Here is a 13,699-nt window from a genome sequence, read left to right as displayed (position 1 = left end):
TGCCCTGGACATGGCTGATGGCCTTGGAGGAATGTCCATTGCACTCACAGCTGTCTGCAAGGTATAAAGAAAACAAGATGGAAGGGGGAGTGGTCACTTTGTTTATATTAAATTTAATCAATTTTAATTTAAAAAAGGGAGTGGGCTGTAGAATGTACACAAACATGTACTCAGTGTGATGTCAGGCAGCTACTGTGAAAGCCTGACACTGTCCTCAGGTGTTACTGGAAGCCAAACTACAGCTAAGTTTTCTGAGACCTTGCTTTTGTTTTATTACTTCATCCTTTTTATTACAAGCCTTATCCTTTATCCCAAAAGCTAATTCAAATTAAAATACATTTATTGTGGTGCAGTGTATTGCCCTGTCCTGAAACTGATTTCACTGTGAAAAGCTGATGGGTACAAAAAAAAAGAGAAAGGAACAAATAAAGACACAAAAACGTCCAGTGGAGGAGCCTGAGGCCGAATGACCAGACGTATTGTCTGTTGTCCTGCAGAGAGACAGTAGGCGAATGAAATGGAGAAAAACAGAAGAGGAAAGGAGGCCACCTATGACGAGGAAGTGAATGAAGAGGTCAGATATAGAAATATTTAAATTTGTTAACAAGTAAAGTTAAAAATGAAAAAGAGAGATTAAATTTCTCCTTGTTCAGTTGTACATCGCCAAATACTAAAATTGGGACAGCGACAGAAGAATAAATGGGCAAAGAAATAGACATAAAGATGAAGAGTTGAAACCAAGAGAGTGGAAATGGAGAAGAATGAGTGACCTGAAAAAGTAGAATGGACATAAAAGAGATCAAAATGAGAGTGGGGGAGAAAAACAATGTTAGTGTGCATGGGACGACCCAGAATGTTGTGTGTAATCAGAAATCTCGTATCATGTATATATAAATTACTTGGTCATTATTTGATTATCCTACGAATGGTGACATTAAACAGACGGGAGAAGCAGATTAGGGCACTTCTTCAGGAACTTCTGTTTCAACCCCTTCAGCAGCTTCTGCTTTAGCACCACAACCCTGAACCTCATGCTGGCTGTACAGGAAAAGCTTGACCATCATTCAAATCATTCCCATACGTAAGGCCGCTGTGTTATTGCGTTATTGATACAAAACCACTCAGGGCTGGTCGGGAAGCCGTGGGTTTTTATTCTGATGGAAATGTTCAGATCAAGATTTTGAAATCAGGTTATAAAAAAAAAAAAGAAAAGACAGAGAAAAGGGGAGTCAATAGAAATAGAAAATGGAGTCCCTCTGTGGGGTCAAGACTGTATTCACACATTGATTACTGCAGTAAGGAACACCTTCACACACACACACACACACACACACACACACACACACACACACACACACACACACACACACACACACACACACACACACACACACACACACACACGGATTTAAATAGAAACAGGAAACAGCTCTACAGTACAGCTAGACATGTTCACACAGACACAGACATGACAAGAAACACACACGCACGCACGCGCACGCACGCGCACGCACGCACACACACACACACACACACACACACACACAGACACACACACACACACTTGCCCGCTTCGCCTCGATGCAACCAGAAGACAATCAATAGCGAGGGCAGAGCCACAATTCTGTTCTCCATCAAGACCATCAAACACTCACACACACACTCCTGCTCTCCTCCTCTCTCAGATCAATGGCTGTCCGCTGTGTCCACGGTTACCGAGCATCGACCTCTGTCGCTAATGGCGACCACGGAACCTTGGGAATTAGTGTGTGATTGATTGACAGAGAGCTTCAAAGACGCACGCATCATACAGAACTAGTGTGTGTGTGTGTGTGTGTGTGTGTGTGTGTGTGTGTGTGTGTGTGTGTGTGTGTGTGTGTGTGTGCGTGTGTGTGTGTGTGTGCGTGTGTGTGTGTGTGTGCGTGCGTGTGTGTCTCAGGGGTCCCATGTGGGTTGCAATATGTTGTTTACCCATCCTCTTTCCTTTGCATCCTAAAGCAGACACTACAACAGGAGGAGAAGACAAAAGAAGACAGGAAGAATTATGAAGGAAAAGAGACTGAGCAGTGTGAGAGAGGGAACGTTCATCTAGTAACTGAAGCTGGTTGTGGGTCAGTCCGCTGAAGAGTCCGATTCCCAGCTCTACAGAAGTGTCCTTGAACGCCTTCCTTAATAACTTGCCTATAGGTATTAATGTTTTCTCAAATTTACCTCAACTCTCTCTGTATGTATGTATGTATGTGTATATATATATATATATATATATACACATACATACATACATACAGTATATACACAGTTAATGGTTCCTATCACCCTGAACAACAGTATGAAGCTGGTGATGAACACATGACACATTATTGATAAATGTTTTGCTCATCTTACAGACTGAATTCGTTAATAACAAACTAAATATGATAACCCAGCAAAACAAGCCACGGTCGACCGCACTTTATCTCCAGGAGTCTGTCTAAGAGTTAGAGACTGTTGTTAACACCACAGTTGGTATAAAACAAGAAGTCCTATCTGCTGCTTTAAGGTCATTTCGTCTGAAAGCATCCTCTAAATCAGCGCTCCTCAGTACAGTGAGGCCTGTAATGGCCTCCGGTCTGCAGTGGGAGACCGTTGGGTGATGTTCTAGAGTCCTAAACCCCTGAGCTTGCGTGAAACCCACCCCATTTGGCCGAGGTTGTAAATATTTAATCCACTGCACCTACATCTGACGAAGTGCTCTGAACATGCTCTCAGTGATGGAGTGACACTTTGAATAAAAAAACAGGGAAACTGAGAAATTGCTCTTTGTGTTCTGAATTTAGAAACACACCGTTTGGACTTTTTTTGTTGTTCTGTGTGCTTTTTTTTCTTTCTTTGGGCCTGTGAGCACTTCAAGGGCCAATTTACAAACGCAGTGATTGCACTTGTGCTGAGTCAAATAGATTTCAGCTCTGCGCTCTGGCACTTAGGTTGCCCATCTTTAGCTTTCACCGGATGTCCAAGACCCCATTTGCAGCCATTTTGCAGCAGCCGTTTTGTGTCTACTTTAATATACAAAGACGCTGACATTAATAAATATTCTTGACAGACACTTGTTTGAAGGAAAAACGTACATTATTGTCATACTTTTAACTTTGATTTACTGCATGATGGATCAAAAATGTACAACGGCCGAAGGGATTTGAATCACTGAATCCATGATGGTTTTGAACTAACAGCGCTTCACAGAAACAACAACTCTCCTTTTTCAACAGTAATTAACTGTGTGTTTTAATCTAACGATGTGTGATGGAGGTTGTTATTTCTCTCAGCATCTTGAGATTTATTTTTGGCTAATCTCCACACATTTCGCTTTTTACGAGCAGAGATCATTTAATCAAAGGGTCATATTGCAGATTTATGTTGTTTATTTAGGCCTGTTGCATTCGTTGCTCCTTGCCCAGTTTCTGTTCAGCATTCCTGTTTAGAAATCAGCTGCAATCAGACAGTGTGAGCAGCAAAGCATCTTCTCCAAGTGTTTACTACTTGAATTCCCTCTGTTTAGCCACAGAGGTGATTATTGCTGATGTCCTGTTTCTTCTTGACTTTGTTATTAACCTTTTCAACTGTCTTCATTTTATCAGCAAGTGCATCTCTCTTTTTATGTGGGGTGTGTTTGGGTTTTGGAAAAAGTGGGAAAACGCAGCTACGGGAGCTCCAGGAAAAGAGGAGGAGATGGAGAACACTTAATGTCACTCTGATCCCGTTCAGCCCTCCTCCTCCCCTCCTCCTATCTTGCCCGTCCCCTTCATCTCTCTTGCAGCGCCGACTCTCTGCAGGTGCACATGAGAGTCTTCAGATGAGTGTATTCTTTTCAGGAGAAGATTGAAAGCACTTCATCTGTAACCTACACAGAGTGCCCGTGTGCATGTGTTTGTTAAAATGTGCGCATGAACAAGCGAGGCAAATGAGTGTGTGTGTGTGTGTGTGTGTGTGTGTGTGTGTGTGTGTGTGTGTGTGTGTGTGTGTGTGTGTGTGTCTGTGTGTGTCTGTGTGTGTCTGTGTGTGTGTGTGTGTGCGCGCGCGTGCACATCTTGTTCCAGATGTGTTTGTGATGGTGTTCAAAACGTGTGTAAGTGCCAAAATACGTTCATGTCGCGACTGTGTAATCGCGTATTCTTGGAAGTGTGCGCAGGAAGAAATGGTGAAAATCTAAGTGAAGCGTTTGTGGTGTAAGTGCGTGTGTGAAGCCGAAGTGTTTGTAGCCGAGCAAGTGTTTGCTCATGTGAACGGTGCATATGTGTGTGTGTGTGTTTTAGGAGACAAGGCGAACCATTGAGCTGTTTTTGAAGTGAATTAACAAGTCAAATGAGTGCCGCAGCAGCCTGCATAGGTTACCACACACACGCTTATCATCACAGCATCTTTGTTAGGGAAGATGAGGCCAATTAAACTGATATCAGTCTCTTGATGTCGTTTATTCCTCCTCCCTAACACTCAATTCTCCCTTCATCATTTCCTTCTGCTCTCTGTCCTTCCCTTCATCTGCCTTATTTTCCGTCCCCTCGTTCCTTCCCCAGTTTTTTACGCAGTGTCTTCTTTAACAGTTTTCAGTTTGTTCCCTTTTTCCACTCTTCCATGGTTCCTTCCTACCTCATCACGCGCTTTCTCCTCATGCCTCTCGCACACCACAGCTCTCCCTATTCTTCTTTCCTCCTCCAAGTTTGTTTTTCTTCCATCGTTGTTTGAGTCCTTTCTTCCATTCATACTTTGAAAACAGCAAGAGGCAAATGAAAAATGAGGGGAGGAAGGAGGACGCAATGGAGGGCAAGTATGAAAAGATGAGCAGTAAGAAGATGGGTCAAAAGGGAGGAGAGAGGGTTGAAAGGAACAGGAAAGACCGCAAGGGAGAAGTAGAGGTGGAGGTGAAAATAGAGAAAGGAGTAAAAGTGAGTAAGAAAAAAACAAAAAAGAAAGGCAAGTTCTAGTAAGCAATGAAGAAGGCATGGGGCGAGGAAACAGGAAAAGGAAGGTGCAAAAAAAGAAAAATACAGGAAGAAGGAAGAGGGTGGAACAAATATAGTAAAAAAGAAAGGTTAATTATTAGAGAGTGGAGGAGATAAGTTAAGGAAGCGAAAATAGGAAGAATTAAATGAAAGAGAAGCATCTCAGTATTTAAGTTATCTCATTCTCTTCCTTTCTTGATTACTGATTCTTGTTTATTTATTTTCTACATTTATTGTTTAACTCATCATCCTTTTCCGCTCTTAAAGTAATTTTCACCTTTTATCTCTGACTCTTGATCCTGTTCTCATCCTCCCGTTTCTCCCCTCTCCTGCTCATCTTTTCCTCCTCACCCTCTGCTGCCCTCTCACCGTTTTTCCCAAACTCTCTCCCCTTCGCTCGTTCTGTTTTCTAACAGTGTGATAAATGTCCATCTGTGATTGGCCGATGCCCCCCATCGCTGTGGCGCCCGCGAGGTCGTAAACAACAGCCCGTCTCCCCCGGCAACGTGGCGTCTCCATGGACGCAGGGCACTAAGACGACCAACTCAGCGTGTGTGCCACATCAGACGACTGCCAAGTGTGTGTGGAAGTGTGGGCGCATAATATATGTAGTGTGTGTGTATGTTTGAGTGTGAGCTAATGAGTGATCATAAGTGAGCAAATGTTTTCTCTGGGTTCCTCTAATGTTCGACAAACACACACACACAGTCTCACACAATGCTGTGCACACACTTACACATATCAGGTGTGTGTGTGTTAGTGTGTGTGTGTGTGTCATTAGTATGCAACAGTGAGCTGTGTCCATATGTCACTAAACACAACCATGTTTTATTTATCCTGCAGAGAGAGAGAGAGAGAGAGAGAAGCAGGCCAACAGTCACTGTCAAGGGGATAAAAGAAAGGATGGAGAGGAAAAAGAAAATTGGCAGACAGAGGTGAAAAGGAAGGAAAGAGAGAAAGGACGAAGGGAAATCATGGTGAAAAGAAAGTGGGAGAGAAGGAGAAGAAATGTAAAGGACAGAAAGGTTGGAGGGGAGCCCAATGGCAAGTGAGAGTTTAGTGATGAAAGAAAAAGGTCGAAGCAGACGTAGAAGGATAGAAGGAGACAAGAAGGTAGGATGGCAAGAAAAAAGTGGACAACTGAGGGAAGAAGATATGGAGGAGTTGAGTGAAATGAAAACTAAAGTTAGAAAGAAAGAAAGCAGCATGAAAATTTGAATGATGAAAGATTAGAGTTGAAAGTGGAAGAACAGGTAAGAAAGAGGAAGCAGAACGAATGGTGAAGTAAAAGTAAAAACATAATGAGTGAGAGTGTGGAAGGTCCAACAGATACCAAGGGAAGACAAAAATGAAGGAATGACCAGGAAAACAAGACGCGGGTTATAGAAAGGAGACTAGTGTGAAAAATAAGGAAAGAGGAAAGTAGGAAGCACTGGAGTAGGGCTCCACGGAAAGAGGTAAGGAAGAGAGGAAGGGAAACGAAGGAGCAGAGGAAATTAGCTGTTTGTGTGTGTGTGTGTGTGTGTGTGTGTGTGTGTGTGTGTGTGTGTGTGTGTGTGTGTGTGTGTGTGTGTGTGTGTGTGTGTGTGTGTGTCAGTGGCATAGGCAACAGTGAAGTAGGAAAGCTCATAAGGAAGGAAGGAAGGAAGGAAGGAAGGAAGGAAGGAAGGAAGGAAGGAAGGAAGGAAGGAAGGAAGGAAGGAAGGAAGGCGGAAAGGGGGGATACAGCTAATGAAGCACTGAAAAAGCAGACAGAAGAAAAAGTAGGGAAAAAAAGAGTGGAGATGAGCAAAGAAAGGAAATAAAGGAAAGGAGGAAGAGTGGGAACAGCAGAAGAGAGAGCGGGGGAGATGAATTGAGGAAGAAGGAGGGAAAGAGGAGGGAAAGAGGAGGGCAGGATGGACAGATGGAGGAGTGGGACCCCAGAGACGTGTCATTCATCACACCACCATGCAGTCTGCACTCGTTCACCCTCTCTTCCTCTGCAGGTCTTTTTTCTTCCTCCTCCTTCTTCACTGTCTTTCTCTTTTTTTCCATCGTCCATTCGTTTCCCTCCATCGCTGTCAGACTTCCTGATATTTTGTCTCATCCCTGTTTCCTTCTATCTTCCTTTCCCAGCCCGGTCCACTCCTTCTCAGTCTGGCACTCGTTTTTAGGTTTCATCATCTCCTCTGGCAACGTCCCTCTTTTTCCTCTCTCCATCCTCCCCTCCGTCATTTGCTCTCATCACTTTCAGTCTCTCTCTCATTTTCATTTTTTCGCACCAAAACGAGGAACAGAAAATTGGAATCGTCTCGTTTGTAATTCTGTTTTCTCACAGATAAAAAAAATAAAAACACAAATTTGCAACCGAAACTGAAAAAGAAAAGAGGGGACAAGGAAGGCGGGTCGTCAAGAAGAAGGATGGGTTGAAGGAAAGAAGAAAGGGCGAGACTGAGGACTGAGACGCAGGAAGGAGAGAGAGGAGAAGAGGACGGGGCAAGTTTTCTACCGGGCACCGACGAGCTTGGAGCGGCCTGTGTCCAACACACAGAACTACAGAACTACAGGAGGGTCTGGTAACAGCTGTAACGTGAACATCTGCCCGGAGCCGGACGGCCGCAGGCTGCACTTTGACAGGACACCGCAACGTGGCCGCTCCTCAGACCTCTTTACCGGCGCAAACACAGGGACCGTCCCCACCTCCCTCTCCCTCCCCCGCTCCCGCTCTCCTACCAGTGTGTGACAGCAGGTTGGGCGACAGCAGGCCGGGGAGGCCCGGGTGCAGCAGCCTGGGGCTTTCCTGGATCCCTGCACCAGAACAGCGCTTCGGAGGACGGCCGGGGCGGGAGCTGCAGGGGGAGAGGGAGACATTAATTACCACCACGCAGAAGTGGCTTCGCCGCGTTCGAGGGGAAACAAAGCGACGGGTCGGTGCTGGACCGCTTCACAGTGGACCCGCTTTACTCCAGCATGGACTCTGACAGCTGGATGCTCCGGCGGCGACAGCAGGCCGCTCACACGTAATCATGTCACACACCGTCTCCACGCAGGCTTCCGAGGGCCCGGCCGCCGCGCCGGAGCGGGACGATGAGTGGGATTATCAAGCGGGCGGTCGTGTTTTTCTGTTTTTTCGCGCGGCAAACGCTAAACCTCCTTCCTCCGTGACGTTTCACGCAGCGTCGCGGAGGTGCCGCATCCTGAAATATCTCCCACTTGAAGGCACGGAGAGTTTGATCTTCATCGGCTCGTACAGTTCGGATTCAGCTGCAACTGTAAAAGCGCGACTAGTGATGCAAGACGTGAAACAAACATTTGGTTTGTTGGGATGCTGTGATGACATAAATTGTAATAAAAGAATATTTGATCTAATTCCACATGCCTCTATTAGTAATAAGTTAAGTTCAGATGATAAGTTCAGAAATTTGAAGCAATGATCTCAGTATTTACACTAATCCTAAACTGGACAGATCTTGGTCAGACTTATTTTTTTTCACCAGCATAAATGCATTTCTCACTTTAAAGCCTAAATAATGAAATATCACAAAAAATCCTCCTAAAGGCGCTCGTTTTGATGAGCAGAGACAGAGAAACTGCTTTAGTGATCGCCCTGATGTGAAACAGCGATCTTCTCCTCACACGACCACAGAGGTACGTGTTGTACATGAACGTACACCAGCGAGCGTCTCTCTCACTCTCTATTTCTGTCACACAGTCACCAAACCTACTGTATTATGCATGTGCACGTAGGCATAAATAAACACACTCCACCACGCGTGTACAGTAACAGCACGTGCACGACTGAACATAAAGGAAGGCGTGCGCGCGCACACACACACACACACACACACACACACACACACACACACACACACACACACACCCTCGGTAGGTGCGCATGCAGGCCAACTCTCTGCAGGGAGGCTAAGTAACAGATGGCCGTCCAAAGTCATTTACACCTAGCAAGGGGAAAAAGAGAAGGAGAGAGAGCGGAGCAGGAAACTAAACCTGTGCAGGACTCCACCACAGTCGCACTCAGATCAACCGAAACACAACATACAGTGGTGAAACAGCATCGAGACGTGAACCAGCGTCTGTCCTGCTGTAGTATAAGCTGCTGACGCTAGCACTTCCGGCTACGAGGAGCATTATCCACATTAAAGCAATTACGCAGTAATACTAATTAAGGAAGCTGCGTTATGTTATTGTGGAACGGAGCTCCGTTAGAGCCGGCAGCCTCCGCTCAGCAAGGTTTCCATGGTAATGGGTGCGCTGGCTACGCCATCAGTTATGTAGGTAATGAGCAGGTACGGAGCCTTTTTAGAGGTGAGTCTGAAAACTTCAGAGCGGCTACTGACGACTGACACTTAACTGAGGCAAGTTTACACAGTTGCTTTAAAGTGGTGCAAACATGTTTCATGTCCTTTTTTTCTGCCGACGTGTCGTAATCAGCTTTTCAGGTGAAACGCGGCGGCTTCGTTTTCCATTGTTCGGAGGCGCCCGCGGTGAACTGGATGGACTTTTGAGGAACACGGGTGGGTTTATCGGTCGGGTCCCACGGGGAGCGGCAGGAGAGAGGAGCGAGAAAGAGAGCGGACGCGTGCTAAAAGACGTGGGGAGCAAATATCGCAAAGTGTTTTGGGGTGTGATCGTGGATGTGACACAGAGAAGCAGAGGAGCATGAGAAAATGAAAACATGAACCGTCACTTTTCCCCTGAACTCTGCTTCACCTCCACACGCGCACACACACACACACGCACATGAAACGTAACAAACAGTCACACACACAGGTGCTTGGCGTTTGCATTCAAAGCTTAAGGCCTTTCCATCAACAACCCTCCTGCTACCTTTCATCTCACATACGCTCGCGAAGGATACATGTAGCACAAAAGCACCAGGTGTGTGTCTTTGTGTGTGTGTGTGTGTGCTCATCAGCGTCCAACCATGTATAAGCCACATTGAGGTGTGTGTGTGGGTCCTTGCTGCCTGTGTGTTTCTGCGTGGACACATGATATCGCCTTCACCTTACAGTTCTTTGTTCAGAGTAATGACTGCAGTGTGTGTGTGCGTGTGTCCCGTAGGGTTGCCATATGTTGGGCATTAATCCTCGTCAACGGTCCACTCTCCTTACTGCACCGAGCACAGGAACAAAGAGCAGGTCACACACACACACACACACACACACACACACACACACACACACACACACACACACACACACACACACACACACACCATGCGCGTACTGTAGTAGCCGTGACACAGAAAACGTGGGTACTCGCAGGTACGCAGCCAGTCCACTGACCTACATTAGTTCACCCTTAACCTTGAGCATACACGCAGCCTTAAATAGAAGCGCACTTCTTCATCCACTGTGAGCGCGTTACCTGCATGCGAAGCCGTGGCAGGTCGGTGAGGCTGGCGACTCTCGACTCCGGGACCCGCGAGCCTCTTCACGCTGTGAGCAAGCCGAGCGGGGGGAATGGATTCGTTTCCTTCAGGGCCTCAGACTCCCCCTAATGCGCTCACGCTCGGAGGTTGATGAACCACGCGCTCTCATCACCGGGATCTACATCTTAAATGTGTGTTTGCATTAGAACCTTGCAAAGGCAGAATATTTAAAATAATATGAATATTTAAAGAAGCGCCGAGAGATGACGCCCTAATCGGCAACGGACAGCTTGGGGCTGAGCATGCGCCCTTGTTTACGGTAGTTATAATAGTGTCTGATGATTAACGAGTTAATGTTTTATTGGCGCTGATCAAAATGAGAATGAGCAGCCGCGGACTGTTCAGTCCCAGTGTATTTTTCTTTTTTGATGACCTTTTAATTGGCCAGAACTGCAAAAGCACGCTGTGAATGGAAAACATGGAGCTGACATTTCACACACACACACACACACACACACACACACACACACACACACACACACACACACACACACACACACACACACACACACACACACACACACACGCGCGCGAACCCTGATGATCTCATGAGCCACCTTGAAGTAAGTCTTCCCACTTTGACACCCGCGCACCCTCGCCTGTCCTCCCAAATGGCCGTTTCTATGGCGACGGAGCCTTGATCAATACTCCGTCATTGGCTCTGATGGCCGGTCAGGGTCCGTCTCACTCACTCACTCAGACACACACACACACACACAAACAGGCATGGCTGTGAATAAGCACACCCTCGCTTACACATTTGACAGATTGATTTAGCTCAGAATGTGCAGAGGTCACACGCACGCACGCACGCACACACACACACACACACACACACACACACACACACACACACACACACACACACACACACACACACACACACACACACACACACACACACAGTGTAGTTTATCAAAGCCTGCTGTGGTCAATACGTGAGGTGGAGTGAAGGGGTCAACCCTCTTTAACTAAAATCTTTCATCTTCCTCTCCCTCTTTTCTTTTATCTTTCCATCAGTCCACGGATCCATTTCTTCATTTTTTATCCTCCTCTTTATTTCTGTTCTGTTTTATTGGTTTCCTGTTTCAAACCTCTGTCACCCTGAGATTCATATTTCTGTTTGTTGTTGGGTTCTGTTTCTTCCTCTCTGTATTTGTGTCATTTCATCTTTTCTGCTCTTATTTCCCACTATGTCTGCACAATTTAAATTTTAGTTTGATTTAACACACAACACATTTGTAACAATGTTAGTAATAGATAAAAAACATGTTTTCAAGTTAACAACAGCACTACTGGCTGTGATCTGTTTCACTCCACTTAGTAGTTTATTCCAAACATCTACACACTAAAATCCAGAATCTGGATTTTCAGATTTCTCAACTCAAGATTCTATGAACTGAATTATTGTTATTGACATTAATAATTTTTTAGCAAAAACAGAAGCGACAGAGAGGTGGATTCAAAGAAGAGTTTCTGCTTAAAAAGCAGAATCTACCTCCTGCTGCTGGTAGAGACCAAAAACCGAGATAAAATGCTAAAGGTTTTATTGACATTCATCATTGAACCTTCTCCAAATTAAGTTGATGGTGATCACCAACTGTTCACCAGCTACTCATGTGTCATATCAAATTTTATGGTGGATGCTCTGATCCGTCTTGGATTTTGTCTCCTTAACCAAGTCGAGGACACATTTTCCCCCTTTCTTTCGTTCATTCTTCTTTTTACTCTCACCTTCTTCCCTCATTTGTCGGGAAACCTGTGTAAGAGAGGTGAAAGTCTTCATCTTCGTTTCTTCCATTTCTTCCCAGCCACCGTGCCTCCCTTCCTCTGTCTGTTTTCTGTCTGCCCACATCTCTCGCCCATCATAAATCGCGCTCCAGACTTGCTCTCTCTCTTTCCTCTCCTCACTCGGTCTGAGGTGTGTGCGTCTTAACTCTTTGTTTGCAGCGAAACAACTATCTATTCTTTTAAAGAGACACCAGAGGAATGGGATATACGTCTGTCCACACACACACACACACACACACACACACACACACACACACACACACACACACACACACACACACACACACACACACACACACACACACACACACACACAGGAGCATCATAATCATGGACGCTCACGCGCTCACAGAGCAGGAAAGAGGGAGATAGATGTTTACTTTGCTCTGGGCTTCCGTCTCTTTGATTGGACAGATGAATGACTTCATTGTGTGTGTGAACGTGTGTGTGTCTGTGTGTACATAAGGTTGTGTGGTCACATTTTTGTTTGATACCATCACTGTGAGGACACTAGGGTTACACACTCAGCTGCGATGGTTAAGGTTAGGTTAAGGTGGTGGAGAATGCATCATGTCAAGTGTGTTTCCGTTTCTCTGTCAGTCTTTGGTTTTAAAATGGGGAAAGAGACAAACAGGAAAGCAAATAAAGAAATAACAGGTGAAGGTTGAAGAGAAAAGGAAACAAGTGAAAAAAAGACAAGTAGAGGTAGATAAAAGGAACGAAACAGAGCAAGGGAGCCAATAATAAGTATTGACTGATAAAGGAAGTAGAGCGAAGATAATGAAGGAGAGAAAAATCACCTTAAAACAGAGTGAAGAGAGAAACAGGAAAATCATCGATTAACTGATGACCTCCATCTCCTTCCGTCATCCCTCGCTTCTTTCCCTTCCCACCTAGTAGCTGTTTCACTTCCTACGGTTCTTATGATTGGTCCCCATCTGCAAGCCTTCGTCTAGCCATCCATCCATCTCATCTCTCACTCACCCCCCCCATCTGTTTATAAACCTCTATCATTCATGAATCCATCTTCATCGGTCCAGTTATCAAACTATCCATCCATTCATTTATACAAACCCCTATCCAACTACTGTACCTCTCAATCATCACCTATCTATCTATCTATCTATCTATCTATCTATCTATCTATCTATCTATCTATCTATCTATCTATCTATCTATCTATCTATCTATCTATCTATCTATCTATCTATCTATCTATCTATCTATCTATCTATCTATCTATCTATGCTGCCGTCCCTCTGTTCTCTCTCTCCAGAGGAACAGGTGTGCAACGGGACAAGACAAAAACACTCCTGCATTTTTAACCAGCGCCTATTAAATATTAAACATCTCACACACACACACCGGCGCACACACAGGGGGGCGACACACAATCGCTGACGAGACAAGTTATACAGGTCGATGGGCTAACGTGTGTCTGCATGTCTGCGTGAGTGTGTGTGTGAGTGTGTGATGGCTTTAAGCGTCATTACCTTAC

At 45.3% G+C, this 13,699-nt stretch overlaps 1 protein-coding gene across 1 annotated transcript in view; it reads right to left on the bottom strand.

Annotated features, from left to right (window-relative positions):
* Positions 1-12,265, bottom strand: part of LOC114849855 (dachshund homolog 2-like) — a 31,196-nt gene extending 18,931 nt beyond the window's left edge. Inside the window, exons 1-3 of the mRNA XM_055502465.1 lie at positions 12,089-12,265; positions 10,347-10,417; positions 7,695-7,810 (exon numbers count right to left, since the gene is read on the bottom strand). Coding sequence (XP_055358440.1) covers positions 7,695-7,810; positions 10,347-10,417; positions 12,089-12,265 — 364 coding nt within the window. The remainder of the gene's footprint in view (positions 1-7,694; positions 7,811-10,346; positions 10,418-12,088) is intronic.
* Positions 12,266-13,699: the final 1,434 nt, after the last annotated feature.

This window comes from Betta splendens, chromosome 2 (genome assembly GCF_900634795.4).
Source record: "Betta splendens chromosome 2, fBetSpl5.4, whole genome shotgun sequence".
Lineage (NCBI taxonomy): Eukaryota > Metazoa > Chordata > Actinopteri > Anabantiformes > Osphronemidae > Betta > Betta splendens.
This window is presented reverse-complemented; position numbering and strand designations above follow the sequence as displayed.